We start from the raw sequence: 16,347 nt of genomic DNA on the forward strand, positions 1-16,347 counted from the left end.
TTGTCCGCAGCAAGGTTTAATCTCTAGCCGACCTCCTATGGCTACCAAAGAAGTTTCTAGGCCACCTTCCTCCTCTGCCCGCCAGCGTGTGTGCTCAGGGGATGCAAAGTAAAACTTAATGTTCCTGGCAGTGTCAGCCATTGGGGATATAAGTAGAGACGTAGAAGGGAGAGGGAAAGGCCTTTTAGCTCTGAGAAAAATGAGTGTGCTCACAGATACTGCTCCGTGGGAGAGGTGTGACAGCTCCCTCAGGCCCATTGATTTAGAATTACCCATAAAATTAAATTAAGGCAGCAGTTTAGAAAGTGAAGTCATACTAATTAACGTGGTAAGAAGCGATGGCCGAGATTGGAAGGAGGAGACAGAAGAATTATGAAAAGCTGTCACAAAGATTAAAAGCACAGGAACCTTTGGGACCATTTTGTTGAGGGAAAATAGCCACACGTTTTGGAGCTCCTCGGGGCCGTCCAAGTGTCTGAGGGCCCCGATCTTCTGGTGAAGCCGAGCCCTCCGCAGTGTTGAGGTTGTAATACTTGTGGTCCCTTCAGAAATCATGAAGTGTCTGTATCATCCGTTTTTAGAGAATTTGTGTAAGAACAGCCAAAACAAGGTCCTAAAAGGACCCTTGAAGCTCGGCTCCCTGGAAGGCTGCTTTATGCGGTATCCTTTATTTCCCGTGTGTGCCAAATAAATAAAGCGGTTACTGTCAGAATCTGAAAGAAATACAGTAAAAACGATGCCCCTATTATGAGAAATTACCCCAAAGCACTAATGTGCTGTTCTCCAAACCGGTCAGAAGTGAATCGCGGCTACTTACTGTGGCAGGAGCCCCTGTGCCCCAGCCCCGCTAATCCGTGTGGCGCTGGGGGGCCCAGAGGGGCTGCTGGGGCCCCAGCCCTGTCCGCCAGTTGGAAGAGGCCCTTCCAGCCTCGAGGGTGGGTGTCTGTCTGGAACGGTGCATGGGACCCATCTCGCTGCTCTGTGCTCCGTACATTGTCCACTGCCTGTTGCCCGGCATCCTTGTGATTCGAGTGTCTCGTCCTGAAGCGGTCTCTGTTCCTCGTGGAAGGTGGTGTGGTTGACTGTGCCACGGGGGAGGGAACGTCCTATTTGAGTCAGTTTGCCTTCTTAGAAAAAAAAGCGTGCGGGAGGTTTTCAGAGTGTAGAATATGTTTGATGGTCCATGGGTTGTTTTTTTCTTTGTTTTTTTTTCCATTCGGCCACTTTTTATTTGAAAGGAGAAAAAGTTTTAGAGAAAAAGCCCCCGGAGAACCACGATTCCACTTTTCACTTGACAGTTGTCGCAGCTGGGGGCCTGCCACCTTGCCTTACATTGGCTTGTTTTTCTCAACAGGATATGGCCAATGCCTTTGCACAGAAGCACCTTCGTTCCATTATCCTGAACGTAAGTTCCCAGAGCAAGCTGTGTTCTGTTATTTGTTACTGGTGATAGCAACTGCTACTGTTCCTGTAGTTGTATTGTTATTACTGAGATTACTGTTGAGTGGATAGATGGGTGCTAATAAACCCTTGTTAAGCAGGAAGCTTTTCCCTGTAATCCTCTGTAAACAGAGCTGTCTCTAGGAGGCCGTGCTGCCAGGACTCGCGGAGCCTCTGAGGAGGTAGAGGCCAGCCAGCTGTCTGTTTGTGGCCCTGCAGCTCCAGTAGTTTTTATCCGGAAGGAACGTGTTAAAATTCGCCCCAAAGAGGAAAGTCATCCGTTCCGCTCACAGTGATCAGAACTGAGTTGCGTGGGGGCACGAGCAGAGCAGACGGTGTGTTTGCTCTCAAAGATCTTCCGGTCCCATGGGATGGCGCCAGAGCACCGTGGGGTCTGTGGTTCCATCGAGCTTCAGGGTTGGGGGAGGATTTCAGGAGGAGGGGCTGCTGTCAGGAAACCTCTAGAGGAAGGATGGCTGGTGAGGCGGAGGCTCCCACAGCAGACCTAGAAGGAGCGTGTGACCTCAAGGAGCAGACGTGCGCAGGGGCTGGAGGCCGGAGAGCAGCGAAGACCAGGTCAGGTAGGGCCTTGGTCTCTCTCCCAGGTGCAGTGGCGGGGCTGTCATCAGGCGGGTGACATAACCAGGCTGGCATTTAGAAACCTCCTACTAGCAGGTGTGTGTGTTTCCTGGGGGTGTATGAGGGAGGAAAGTAGAGGGAGAGGTGGCGAGGAGGGAGGCATCTGGGAAGGGGGCTGACTCCCTGTCCCCACGCGGGGCTGTGAGTGGGAGGGAGGGGAAGGGTGAGAGCTGGAGAAGAGAGCTGGGGATCTGGGTGAAAGGGGGGCTGTTTTATCAGTTGTCAAAACCGAGGGAAAACCAGGAGGCCCCAGTGAAAGGAGTCCAACGAGAAATGAGAAGTCAGGTGTGAAAGGCTTGAGAATTCTGAGCACGAACTTCAGAGTCCCAGCCTCCACTCTGCCATTAACCAATCTTTGATCTTGAGCAATTCACTTAACTTCGATTTGCTTTGATTTGCTCATCTGGATGTGAGGCCCGACCAAGCTCTTAGGTATACAGAGCTTAGCGGGGTGCCTGGCCCTTGGTAAGCACCCCGCTCACATCAGCAGGCCTCTTACTGTGAACGGGAGACAGAGGTGGTAGCATTCAAGAAGTGAGCTGTGGGCACTTGCAAAGCCAAGCAACAGGCTGCCTTGAACAAACACAGCCCACCTCTTCACCTTGCGGAACCAGCTCCTGCCTGCTGGCCGTTTCCCTGGTCAGAGCCCCACCACAGCCAGGCGGGAGGGCTGTGAGCAGGAGAGCCATGGGCAGACGCCCCGGCCATCTCCCGTGAGGGGTGGGGAGTGCAGAGGTCCCGCAGGTGCCTGTCCAGATTCCTGAGCAGCCCTCTTAGGCACCATGCTCCGCATGCATGGGAGGGAGGGTACACTTCTGAGGGAAATGTAATGAACTTCGAGGCTTAATATGTACATCAGTGGGATTAGTTCAGCTCATTTCTGGACAGACCTGGGAACAAGCGAAGATTCTACCATAGAAGACAATTCAGGGTCAGGACTCATGACTTAGATAGTCTGCTATGAAATGGTTAATGTTTGCTCACTGAAGTCCTGGGAGTTCACGAGGTCAGGCCAAGGAGTCTAGGCCTTGAATTACTTAGCAGTCAAATAAGACTTGAGATGAAAGCTCTGGAAAGATGAATTCTCCGACGGGCTGCACTCCTCGAAGCCATTGTTGGCAGAGTGGTTACCTCCCCGCTGTGACATCTCTTAAGTTTGAGAAAGCGGGATTCAGGTGAAAGAAAACCATATCACATTAACTTTAACCTCTTCTCAAAGTGGTTTGATGAATTATGGAGAGGAAGGGAGGAAGGCTCAGAGGGAGGGAAAAGGAGGTGTGGCGAGCGCTGAGGAGACCCCGCAGTGAGAGGCTGGGGGTGGGGTAACTTGCTAAGGTAGGGGGAGGAGGAGCAGAGCAGGCGGCCTGGGCTGGAGACCAGCACCTGCCCGGAGCAGAGAGCCGCAGACAGCTGCCAGGAAGAGGAGGAGGAGGGCCTAAACTCGCACTGGTGAACACTTAGGAGCAGCACTGCCTTTGGAACCTTCTGCAGTACGGAGGTGTTGTCCAGCATGGTGCCCACTGGCCACGTGGGGCTGCCGAGCACCTGAAATGTGTGTAGTGTGACAGGGGAGCTAAGTTTGTAATTTTTTAATATTTCAGTTAAAATACCCACATGTGGCTTGTGGCTGCCATTAAGCTGTTCAGATCTACAGAAATGAAGAACACTATGGAGTCAGATGTCGGGGCAAGGAGGGCTAGAACAGCACTGGCAAGTAGAAATACAGCGTGAGGCACGTTCTTCATTTTAAATGTTAGAGTAGCAACAGTAAAAAAGGAATACAGGAAACCAATTTCAATGATATATTTACTTTAACTCACTCTATCCCATATACTGTAATCTCAGTGTGTAATCAATAGGAAAAAATGGGTCATGACATATTTTACATTTTCTTTGTTTCACGCTAAGGCTCTGAGATCTGGCATACATTTTATATTTGCGGCACATCTCAGTTTGGACTAGCCACGTTTCAGGTGTTCGACAGCCACCTGTGGCTGGTGGCTATGAAATCAGACTGCACAGGTCTTAAGACATTGATCTGGAGCCAGAGCAAACTCTAGCATTATGGAGCTGTAGAGTGGGGCTGTCCGGTAGAACTTTCTGTGACGGTGGAAATGTTTTATATCTACTCTATCATTGGTTGGGAGCCACTGGCCACATATACCTGTTGAGCTTAAAATGTAGCTAGTGTGACCAAAGACCTGAATTTTTAACTTCAGTGAATTCTAACATATGCCAAATGGCCACCATATCAGATACCACAGCTCTGGAGGCATAGAGTTGATTGAGTGAGAGAACATGAAGGACATGGAGGGAGTGTGTGTGGAAAAGTGGGCAAGAGTCTCATTTGGGTGAGAAGAGACCCAAGAACGATTCAAGATGGAGGGTAAGACAGAGAAAAAGCAAGAAATACAAGGGAGGGGCGCCTGGGTGGCTCAGTAGGTTGAAGCCTCTGCCTTCGGCTCAGCTCATGATCCCAGGGTCATGGGATCATCAGGCTCTCTGCTCAGCAGGGAGCCTGCTTCCTCCTCTGCCTGCCTCTCTGCCTACGTGTGATCTCTGTCAAATAATTAAATAAATAATCTTTTTTTAAAAAAGAAAAATACACGGGAATAAGCCAGGAAGTGCAGCCATTGTGGGAGTGAGAGCAGGACAGTAGGAGGCAAGAACATCCCCAGGCATTGATCAACCCAAGGGACACAGAGAGATAGTATGTGGGAAAAAGACAGAGGTGAGGCGTGAGGGAAGGAGGGAGCCTGAAGTGGAGTGGGCATCAGAGGGATGGAGGTAAGAACTGAGAGGGCGTGGTGGGGGGCATGCAAGAGGGGGGTGGGGTAGAACGTAGGGGATGCAGGGAGGGGAGCACATGCAGAGTGATAAGTAGAGACCGTGGAGGGGGCGCATCGGGGGCTGGACAGGGAGCATTAAGTACCCTCCATTGTGTAGGTGTCTCTACACCAGTTCAAGAAAATGGCCTTTCCTAAAGCCTCTACTTGATGAGGCCATCCATGACACTGTATTTTTCTAAGGGAGGACAGAGCGGAGTCCTCTTCACACACTGTCTGATGTCTTGGATTGAGTGCCCAGCTGGAGGAGGGTCCAGCACTGAGCCCGGGATCCTAATCGTAGTGGGTAACCTTCCTCATCTTTGGCGTGACCGGACATAGCCCCTCCCTTGGTTCCACTTCCCCTGCCCAGGGGAGTGTGGAGAAAGGGACTGTGCCCTTGGGGCCTGCAGTGAATCATCTCAGCCTGAATTGAGCCCTTTCATGCTCCATCCCTTCTAGAACATGAAGCCTCCCAAGTTGCGTGTGTGGGAGGGAAACCCTGTTCCCTGCCCAGCATAATTTCTTTTTTACCAGCATGGATGTAAGTCTTCAGCAGAAGAAAACCCCACTCAGCCCTCTGCCCCCTGCCTTTGCTTTTTCTAGCATGTGATTCGAGGGAACCGCCCAATCAAAACCGAGATGGCCCATCAGCTGTACGTCCTGCAAGTCCTGACCTTTAACCTTCTGGAAGAAAGGATGATGACCAAGATGGACCCCAATGACCAGGTAGGTGCTCCATGGGACAGACTGGCTTAAGTCCTATGCTGTTTGATGTGGTGCATTCCACCATTAGGCTGCACACAGGGCACCTGCTGTGCGCCAGAGAGCATGCCTGATTGTGTCTGCAGAAAGGGTCTGTGTTGCCCTGGGAAACCCGGCTCTGCCTGTGTGCCATCTCTTCCTGTTGCATGACTCTCTGGGCCAAGCCCACCTCTGTCCTAGGAAGGCGGGGATGATGCCTTCTTGGAGACTGATCAGGCCCAGCGTCCCGCCTAGGAAAGCACAACCTGCTCACTCTCTTCCTTGTTCCCTGGGCTAGCTGATTTGCCCCCTGGCTGTCTGTTTCACTTCTCAGGCTCAAAGGGACATTATATTTGAACTGAGAAGAATTGCATTTGATGCCGAGTCTGACCCTACCAGTGTCCCCGGGAGTGGGACTGAGAAGCGCAAAGCCATGTATACCAAGGACTACAAAATGCTGGGATTTACTGTAAGTTCCCCAAAGTACGGATCTTGGAAGACCTGCTACCCTGACAGGAGGTCAGAGGACACACCCACACAGAGCCCCGAGAACCGCCCCCTGCATCGTGGTGGTCCTGGAATAGATGACACTAAGAAGCTAGAGGGGCCCTGCCACCTGGTTGCCCTTGGTGCTGGGAGGTCACACATTTCCCTGCAGCATTTGGCCCTGTGGAACAAATGCATATGCTGGAGGGCTCAGGAGGTCAGTGACGTGGGTAAAGAGAGGACCTCTCCCGAAAGAGCGAGGTGCTTTGAAAAGCAGAAGTGGGCATCTTGTGAGAGGACACACTGGAGGATGGTGTTAATTCAGTTGAACACTGAGTGTGCACCTACCCACTCAGCGTACGGTATGCGGGGCGCTGGGGGGCCAGAGTGAGTCAGCACCATCCAGAGTCAGGAGCTCCCAGTCTCTCAGAGATGGCGGGCAGGGAGGAGGGAACGCGAGAGCCAGTGGCACGGAGAGGGCAGTAGGCCATCCCCTCAGGTGGCACTGCACACAGGTGGCTACCGAGTCTCAAATCTGGTTCCTGTATTTTCCCAGAACCATATCAACCCAGCGATGGACTTTACCCAGACTCCTCCTGGAATGCTGGCCTTGGACAACATGCTGTACTTGGCGAAAGTCCATCAGGACACCTATATCCGGGTAATGGCTCAGGGACAGTGGGCTCCGCCCTGCTGCCACAGGTCTCGCCTCCCTAACCCCTGCCGCCGCCCCCACAGATCGTCCTGGAGAACAGCAGCCGGGAAGACAAGCACGAGTGCCCCTTCGGCCGCAGCGCCATCGAGCTCACCAAAATGCTCTGTGAGATCCTGCAGGTCGGGGAGCTGCGTAAGTCCCCGCCACCCGCCTCCTCCTTCAGCCACTCCGTAACCCGGAGCCTGGGGAACTCGAGGTTACAAAGCTGGGGGTCAGTGGGACTGGGCGACTACTGTGCTTGGTGAGCCGCCTCATCCTTGTGTATGGGACTCTGGGCTGCTGCTTGGTTCGAGCGGGTCATCTGACGTGTTCAGGAGCCGCGCCTCCGCCGGTTCGCCCCCGTGAGTCAGGAGAGACGAGCCGGAGAGAGGGCAGAGCCAGGCCGGCAGAAGAAAGCTGAGGAAGTAGAGGCGGACCCGCCCCACGCTTTTCAGGCGCCCTGGCTTTGCTCTGCTTCTTTTCCTGGGACGTGGGTGCCCGCGGCGCCCCGCCTCACCCGCCCCGCTTCTCCTGCTCCGCAGCCAATGAGGGCCGCAACGACTACCACCCGATGTTCTTCACCCACGACCGCGCCTTCGAGGAGCTCTTCGGGATCTGCATCCAGCTGCTGAACAAGACCTGGAAGGAGATGAGGGCGACAGCCGAGGACTTCAACAAGGTGCGTGCCTCCAACCTCTGACGCCCACGGGCAGAGGCTGTCACGTGACAGTGTGGGGCCACTGGCTCAAGCCTGGGGAGCCTCTGAGCTGGAAACCAGTGTGGTCAGCTGCACTGGGTCACAGGGTACAGCCCTGGAGAACCTGGGGCCCCTCTGCCTGTGCTTCCCCCATAGCCTGGAGCCAGAGTCCGCCCCTCGGTGCCCTCGGCCTGTCACAGACCCAGTGGAGCCAGTACCCGCCATGGCCGCCTATCTCCTGGAGAGGACAGGAGGCTGAGCCTGACCATAATGGCACTGGCTGACCGAGCGCTTTACTGTGTCAGACCCTGGTGTGGTCCCGGGACTGGGCAACACGAGGGAGAGGAGGGGGCCGGCAGGATGGACACATCCTGGCTACCCGCTCGGTAGTCATTCCCACGTCCCCACGCATCGCAGGGCTCTGCAGGGCCCTCGGAAGCTGACAGTCTAAAAGCCACGCGTCTCATTGTAAACAATTTGCCAAGTATAAAGAGGAGAAAGTTCTCTGTAGTTCCACCACCCAGTGATGATCTCACGTCTCCCTCTAGTCTTTTCTCCTGTAGACTTTGCCTCGCGTGGGCGCAGAGCTGCCGGACAGGCCGTGGGATGCCCTGTTTTCTCTTTCACTGTTGTTTGAGAGGAAGTGGCACGTCTCTTGAACCCACTCCCGCGCGTCAGGCACTGTGCACCCACATAGCACCTCCCCGTCCTGTAGGCAGCGTGTATCCGAAAACGAGTCTTCCTGTCTCTTGCTCCAGAGACGAGCTGAAGAAGGTCTGCACATGACAAGTGGCTTGCTCAAGGCACAGATTAAGAGATGGGGTCAGGATCTGAGCTCCTTTCTCTCCGACTCCTGAACCCGTGCTCATTCCACCACACTGCCGACTAGTTGAAATTCATGGGAAAGAAAGCACTTGTCCCTATCAGGCATTTGTCCTTGAGAACCACCTAAGAGGTGTGCCTTTGAGAGTCCTACTCTCACTCACCCAGCAGGTGTCTGGGGTCCCTTCAAGGCCGGGGCAGGGCCAGGCTGCCCAGAACTGGCCTGATTTCATCCGCCGAGGCGCTGAGGCAGCTGGCTTCCTTCCCTCCCGCTCAGGTCATGCAGGTGGTCCGGGAGCAGATCACTCGAGCTTTGCCCTCCAAACCCAGCTCTTTGGATCAGTTCAAGAGCAAACTGCGTAGTTTGAGCTACTCTGAGATCCTGCGGTTGCGCCAGTCCGAGCGGATGAGTCAGGATGACTTCCAGTCCCCGCCAATAGTGTAAGTGCCGCGTGTGGGCGGGGGGAGGCACCGCCAGCCCCGCCGTGTCCTCACCTCCCCTTTGCTCCCTTACGTGTCCACCCAGGGAGCTGAGGGAGAAGATACAGCCTGAGATCCTGGAGCTGATCAAGCAGCAGCGGCTGAACCGGCTTTGTGAGGGCAGCAGCTTCCGGAAGATCGGGAACCGCAGGAGGCAAGGTGAGGGCACCTGGGCCACTAGGCTGGTCCGAGTCACCCCGCTGGGGAGGGAGCCGTGCAGGGAGAGCCTGGGAATCCTTTTGCCCTTCCTGTGCTCAGGCCTTTCCCAGAACTGTCCGTGGTCACCTGCTTGTCTGGCCTTGTGTTCCAGAACGTTTCTGGTACTGCCGCTTGGCCCTGAACCACAAGGTCCTGCACTACGGTGACTTGGATGACAACCCGCAAGGGGAGGTGACGTTTGAATCCCTGCAGGAGAAAAGTAGGTTCATTCTCCATTGCTGTATCATAGTAGCTGGACTCGATGTCAGGAGGCCCGAGTTTCCGTCCTGGTGCTCTCAAGCCGATTATCTGGTCTTGGACGGCTTGTCTCCCTGGACCTGTCTGCTCAGTCTATCCGAGGTCATCTCTACCTGGCCTACCCCACGGGGCTGCTCGGGGAAGTCAGTGGGATCCCCGATGGATATGGGGGTGTAGATTGTCAGGGGGGCTGCAACACTGCCTTGAAGGGCAGTGGTGCAAGCGGGGGCTCTGGAGCCGGACTGCCTGGATTCGAACCCTCACTCTGCTATTCTAATTCATGCAAGTTAATTCTTACCTCTGCCTTGGTTTCTCGTGCAAGATGGGAGTAGTAGGCACATCCCCTTCGTCAGAACTGAATGAGTCATGTATGTAAAGCCCTTCGGATGCGGGCTGGCTGTTTGTGCCCATGGCATTGTCACCCTCCTGACAGTGCCGTGGAAGTGATGTGAGCATCTGAGGCCCCGGTCCTTGGGGAGATGATCCCAAAGCCCTGAACTGACCCCCAGTGAGACTGGACACAACCTAGCAGGCCAGGACCCCAGGAAGGGACCGTGGAGGAGAAACTAGCACAAGGCCACTCTGTGTGAACTGACACAGCCCTTTGGTCTGGGGGCTGGAGCTCCCCTCCCAGCACCGATGCAAAGACCCCCTCACAGCATGAACCTTACAGAGACTAATTCCCTTCGTTTCCCAGTTCCTGTTGCAGACATTAAGGCCATTGTCACTGGGAAGGATTGCCCCCACATGAAAGAGAAGAGTGCTCTGAAACAGAACAAGGTGAGTGGAGTGGCAGGCCACCGGAGTCAGGGTCACTATCACGGTCATGGTGGTGCCCGGAGGGTTCAGTCGGTGGTGGCTGCTGTTTAAGTGCGTGCTCTCCCGCCCCTACTCTCTCTCTCTCTCTCTCTAAATTATTCCTGTGGGTCTTACTAAGAACAGTTTTGAACATACACAGAAACAGAAGCCCCACATACACATCCCCCAGCCTCAACAACCATGGCACATCCTACCCATCCACTTACTATTACTCCGAAGAAAATCTCAAGTATGGTATCATTTCCTCTTAAATATTTAGAATGTATCTGTAAACGATAAGGACTCTTAACATAATTCCAATACCATTACCACACTTAAAAAGAAATTTAAAAAGTTGTTATTTAATATCAAATATCCCATAGATGTTTGCATTCTTATAAATAACTTAATTTCTCTGTATAAAAATACATAAATGTTGGGGCGCCTGGGTGGCTCAGTGGGTTAAGCCTCTGCCTTCAGCTCAGGTCATGATCTCAGGGTCCTGGGATTGAGCCCCACATCAGGCTCTCTGCTCAGCGGGAGACCTGCTTCTTCCTCTCTCTCTGCCTGCTGCTCTGCCTATTTGTGATTTCTCTCTCTCTCTGTCAAATAAATAAATAACATCTTTTAAGTAAATAAATAAATAAAAATATATAGATGTTTACGTATATGCACACATGTAAACATACGCGCACATACGCACACTCATACCCACTTTGTTCACTGAATCAGAATCCAAAGAGGATATGCACATTGTGATTAGTTTTTAGTTCCCCTCTCTCTTTTCCGTCTTTGTTTTCCTCTCTGCAGTTTATTAGTTGACGAAACCAGGTTGCTTGTTTGGTAGTTTCTGAGTCTGAAATGTGCTGATTGTCTCCCCGTGGTACAGTTTAACTTGTTCCTCTGTCCTAGATCTGTATATTGGTGGAGAGATTTAAGGGGAGGCTGGATCCCAGCTCAGGGTTGACCCCCTTTTTGGGGGGTGGGCGGGACAACTTCCTAGGTGGCATTATGTTCTATCAAGAGACACGTGATGTGATCGTCTCTGTTTTTGCGAGGTTAGCAGACTCTCAGTGCTAAGGGTTTCTTCCACAAGTAAATTAAGATTTGCAAACTAGTGGTGTTCTAATGCGGTCATTCCTTTTCATTTATGAGCTGAACTGCTTATCTAAACAGAAGCCTACCATCCTCTACTCTTGGCTTCCCAGTGGTCCAGTTTATATAACAAAGGAGAACAAGTGCTTGATTCTTTCCTTTTATAAAAGTACTTTCAGAATAGTGAGTCGGTTCTCTGGTATAATCCAGCAGTGACCGATCTGGGTGCGTTTTGTTTTGTTTCGTTTAGTATTACCACGAGCTCGTGCATTTAAGCAAACTGCTATTTGTCCCAGCCCGTTACAGTTACATTCTTGATGCTTAAACTCTCTCAGCTTGGGTCACAATTTGTTACTGTTTTCACGGTTCCTGAACCATTAAGGCTTTCAGTCTGATCACCAACATACAAGCCAAAGGTCATCTATAGTCACAGACTCTGAGATACAGAGGTTTTGAGTGTTGAGAAACGACTTTTCTCCCGTGTTAGGAGCGTCCACATCTTGGGCGTGACTCGGGTGGGGAACGGGTGAGTTAACGCTCGCTAACACCGTGCCTTGTCTCCAGCCACACTTGTGCACGTGCCCGGGGTCCTAATGATACCACATCTGAGCCAGCTCCTTCGGTGATGGTGCCACGTGACCAGGAATGTGGCCAAACTCTTGGTGCGCAGAGCCCAGGCCACCCCACTGCTCCACGGAACTGAAACCCTTTCTCTTTCAGGAGGTGTTGGAGTTGGCGTTCTCCATCCTCTATGACCCTGATGAGACCTTAAACTTCATTGCACCCAACAAGTATGAGGTGAGCAGTGGGGTACCGCTTTGGACAGCCGAGCCCCTGCTGTGACTCTTTAGCTAGAGGGCAGGAGTGGGCAGGACAGGGACATCGCCCTAAAGGCAGGGGACCACAGTGTGTCACGAAGGCTTTCTGGCACCGAGGATCTGCCAGACTGGAGTCCATCCCCCTGAGTTGGGCTCCCCAGGTTACTCTTCAGCAGCAGCCGTAAGTTGCCATTAGAAAAACAGGTTCACCAGTGGGTAGGCTAACTTGTCTGGACTGGGAAAATGCTCCCCCCTTTTCAGTCTCCAGCACAGCCACCTTCCTGAGTGAACCCGGCAGATGCTTCCTCCTCGGGGCTCCTGGGCACAGGCAGTAGAGGGTCGGGCCTGGGCTCTGAGGCTGCTGGGTCTGGTCCTCCTGACACGGGGCCTGCAGTTGTACCTGCAGCTCTAGAGGTTATTCTGGGTCACGCGAGTAACTGTGCTTGAATCCCACATGGCTGCTGAGCTCAGGGAGCATCAGAGGGGACTAGAGATGGGGCTTCTGGAAGAGGAGATGCTTCGGCAGACCCCGAGCCACCAGTGGAGGTCTGTTGGGAAGAAATGAGGAATTAGCAGGTGGAGAGACGGGTGAGCAAAGGCAAGGAAAAAGATCAAACAGGAGTGAGACAGGGATAGGCTGACAATTCTGTTATTCCTCCTTATCATGAGACCCTCTAGTACTTATTTTAACATTTGTTGGCTGGGCTTCTCTTTAAAACTTTTTCTGAAACAAAATTGAGATCCTACAGTGATTCCTCTTGGGTCCTGCTTTTATCACCTGGTATGTATCCTTCTCACCATTGCTTATTTCCGGGGCAGTTTTGGGTAGTTGATACCCCAGTACTCAGGTGTCATTTTGCTACATTTATTAGTTGCATTTTAAAAAATCAGATTTAAAAAAAAAATAAAAGTAGGGCGCCTGGGTGACTCAGGCCCTCTGTCTTCGGCTCCGGTCATGACCTGAGGGTCCTAGAATCAAGCCCTGCATCAGGCTCTTTGCTCAGCGGGGAGCCTGCTTCTCCCCTCGCCCGACCTCTCTCTCTACCTGCCCTTCTGCCTACTTGTGATCTCTCTCTCTGTCAAATAAGTAAACAAAAAATCTTTTTAAAAAGTCATATTTTAGCTTATCATAGGAAGCTTTAAATGTAAATCCCTCATAAAAGCCCAAAGGTTGTTGTTTTGAGGGGGGCTTTTTTTAGAAAGTGAATGGTCACCTCCCATTTTATCTTTGCCATTATCCCCAGTCAGCTTTGCCTCTACTCAGTGGTGTCGAAAGAGACTTAGGGTGAGTCCTCTCAGCAAAGGGACCTTGGCAGGCCCTCTTGCTGACCAGGGGTCACCATGTGACATTTTGCAACTTGCTCCCACAGTACTGCATCTGGATTGACGGCCTCAGTGCCCTTCTGGGGAAGGACATGTCCAGTGAGCTGACCAAGAGCGACCTGGACACCCTGCTGAGCATGGAGATGAAGCTGCGGCTCCTGGATCTGGAGAACATCCAGATTCCCGAAGCCCCGCCGCCAGTGCCCAAGGAGCCCAGCAGCTATGACTTTGTCTATCACTACGGCTGAGCCTGGAGCCAGACTCCACGGTGCCCAGGAAGGGATTTGGGGCCCAGAAGAAACACCCACAGACTGGTGCCTTGTCTTTTGCTTGTACAGAATCTGTAGTGACCATGGTGGCCAGTAAATGCCAGCCATTCCTCAGACTCCCCTCAGGCCACCCAGAGCTTCCTCTTGGTCCCTACCCGCCGCCACAAGTCACCAAGGCAGGGTGCTCGGCCCTCCCTGTCACTGCGGAGCCTGGGATCAGAGCATGAGGAATGAACAGCAGGCACCCCTGCCTTCCGGGCCAGGGACTGCTTGGGCTGGAGTTAACAAGTCACTCACCTTTTCTTCCTGAGTCTGCTCTCCGGTCAGCTGGATCCCCGAGTAGGCAAGCGCGAGCCCGGCAAAGGCTGCCTGCAGAGGACAGACATTCTGGGCGTGTCGGGAGCCTCAGAGAGACTGCCTTTGGGTGACCCGTGCCTGTGTCTCACATCCAAGCAGAGGCCTTGGCCTTTGCTTGGTAGATGCCTTGCCCTTGCTTTCATCGCCTTCGTGAGGGCTCACTCCGGCCTCATTCAGCGCCAATAGGCTGCTGCCACTGAGGCTCGGCTCTAACATCTCTGGTCTCCGGAGCCACCAGATCTCTCTTGCCCACGCACTTGTCTGGGCGGATGGAAAGTTCTCCCTACCAAGCTCTCAGGCTCTCATCCTGGCAAGTCAAAGACGTGCGAGCTAAGTCCTCCCCTCTACTCTCAAAGAACTCTGCAGGGAGAGCCCAAACGAGGCCTGGGCGAAACTGGTGAGGCCACTAGCGTCCACTCCCTCCCCCCCTCCTCCCACATTTTTATCTTTTCCTTCCTTAGAGAGAAATCTCTCACCTAACCTGAATGGCAGCCCTCTCCTCTTTGCTTTCCTTTGGCCTCCCCGACCTCAGGAAGTTTGGCCTTCCCTTCCCCCCATCCCAGTGCTGTGGTTTCTGCCACTGGCCATGATTTCAGGGAGCTAGCTGAGGCCACAGCAGTGCCAACGGGGCTTCCCTGGTGCTGCGGCACATGTCAACCACGCACCCAGCCTCTCTCCTTGGACATGTGAACACAGTGGCAGTCAGTATCGTAGTAGCCCGGCATGGTAGGTACTGCCCGATGAAGAGTGTACTATATATTTTCTTTACTAGAGGCCATACTTATACAAACGTGTATATATATTTATATAAGATCTACCTATTCTAGGATGGAATGTTTGAAGGAAAATAAAATTGGAGGCTCCCTCTAAAAAAAAAAAAAAAAAAAACACACTCCTCCACTTCCAGTTGTGAGCCAAGAGAGTAACCTGAGAGCAGCCAGGAGCTTCCTGCCAGTAACCATGTTTTCAATAAATACTCTTTCATGTACAAACCGTGGTACCTATTAACAGCTGTTTCTCTGTACTCGCTCTCTGCCCAAGGGAGCTTTCACCTTGGTAAGACTTATTTCATCGTGTCTGGGAGACTTCCTTCAACCACTTTGCCCTCCCTGGGTGTGTGCATGTGTGTGTGTTTGTATGTGTGTGTGCACGCACACACACATACACACACACACGCACCCCTGGACAGTTAAGGATGCTCACAGACTGTTGCACTGGGACAAAGTGTTTTCTGCTCCGGCCTGCTGGGCACAGCAGGGAATGGCATACTGTACACCCCCGTGAATGTATCCTCCCTCTTCTCGCTGCCAGGGACGCAGCCAGGGAACAGCTCACGTTCTTGTGACTTAACAAAGAAGACATGTTCTTCACCCTGTGTGTTGCTGGTGCTTAGTGCTCAGCCTTCCAGCTGGCGTTTTAGGCTCTTGCTCCAAAACTCAGCCCTGGTAGCTGGGAGGCTTGAATGAGGGTGGTGATGAAAATAGATACTTTCTTTTCCCTCTGAGAGAGAAGGGGGTGAGGACAAGCTCTTTCAAAAGGCATAGCAAGTGCAGGCAGTACAGGCCTTGAGGACTGAGGAGAGCCAAGACCTCAGGCAGTGATGGGTACTATGGTAGGTGCTTGGTAAGTGCTGAATGAATGAACTAATGCCTGCATGAAGCCAGAGGGCGGGGGTGGAGGCAGCAGTGGTTTGCTTAAGGCACTGCTTACACTCTGGGCTCGAACTTTCTGTTGAGAGTGGCCAGGGAGCCAGCTGAGTCACTTGCAAGGACCTACGTTTGCAGCCAGTGTTAGAAGAGAGCACAGGAGGCCCCAGGAAGAGAGGGCAAGAAAAACCCTAATGGCCTCCTGCAACCCTAGCCAGCTCTGCCCTCCTGGGGACTCTTGTGCCAGGCTTTGCCTCTTTTAATCCTGCAACAGGAGTGAGATCTGAATTTGAGACCACTGCAACCTGCCCCATAGCTACTTTTCCAACCACAGCTTTGGCTAACTCCCCTTACAAATGGGCTTTAAGCCAGGCCCCAGTCTTACCTTCTCATTTCCTCTGCCCGGATACTCCCCCAACTCCCCCATTCAACCTACTGAAATTAATTCTTGGAAAGTTTCAGGCACACAAAATCTTTCACAAATGTGTATTATTTATCTCTCATGGATCTTCTAAATTTAATGCCCCTGACTTACCATTCCCCAGCTGGCTTAAGATCTCAGTAGAGAAAGACCATGAGAGCTTTTATCTTTATGGTTTCATAGTTGTCCAGCACTAGGTTGGAATAAGGTAAATTAATCTGTTCAATAGAAGTAAACATGTGGCTATTTTCCGGCTGCCCCGGGTGCGCGTGCCACCGCAACACGCACTGGGAGCCAGAGCGAGGCGGATGGAGCGCGAGTGACCCAAGCAAAGACC

General features: G+C 52.6%; 1 protein-coding gene across 2 annotated transcripts in view; it reads left to right on the forward strand.

The window, feature by feature from the left end:
* Window positions 1-14,935, forward strand: part of ELMO2 (engulfment and cell motility 2) — a 38,096-nt gene extending 23,161 nt beyond the window's left edge. For both annotated transcript variants that reach the window (XM_044262913.1, XM_044262912.1), the window contains exons 10-21: window positions 1,355-1,405; window positions 5,511-5,633; window positions 5,983-6,117; window positions 6,691-6,795; window positions 6,873-6,981; window positions 7,371-7,507; window positions 8,625-8,788; window positions 8,874-8,986; window positions 9,138-9,245; window positions 9,981-10,063; window positions 11,897-11,974; window positions 13,365-14,935. In XM_044262913.1, the coding sequence (XP_044118848.1) occupies window positions 1,355-1,405; window positions 5,511-5,633; window positions 5,983-6,117; window positions 6,691-6,795; window positions 6,873-6,981; window positions 7,371-7,507; window positions 8,625-8,788; window positions 8,874-8,986; window positions 9,138-9,245; window positions 9,981-10,063; window positions 11,897-11,974; window positions 13,365-13,565 (1,407 nt within the window). In that variant the 3' untranslated portion in view covers window positions 13,566-14,935. The remainder of the gene's footprint in view (window positions 1-1,354; window positions 1,406-5,510; window positions 5,634-5,982; window positions 6,118-6,690; window positions 6,796-6,872; window positions 6,982-7,370; window positions 7,508-8,624; window positions 8,789-8,873; window positions 8,987-9,137; window positions 9,246-9,980; window positions 10,064-11,896; window positions 11,975-13,364) is intronic.
* Window positions 14,936-16,347: the final 1,412 nt, after the last annotated feature.

Source organism: Neovison vison, chromosome 8, assembly GCF_020171115.1.
Source record: "Neovison vison isolate M4711 chromosome 8, ASM_NN_V1, whole genome shotgun sequence".
NCBI classification, from domain to species: domain Eukaryota; kingdom Metazoa; phylum Chordata; class Mammalia; order Carnivora; family Mustelidae; genus Neogale; species Neogale vison.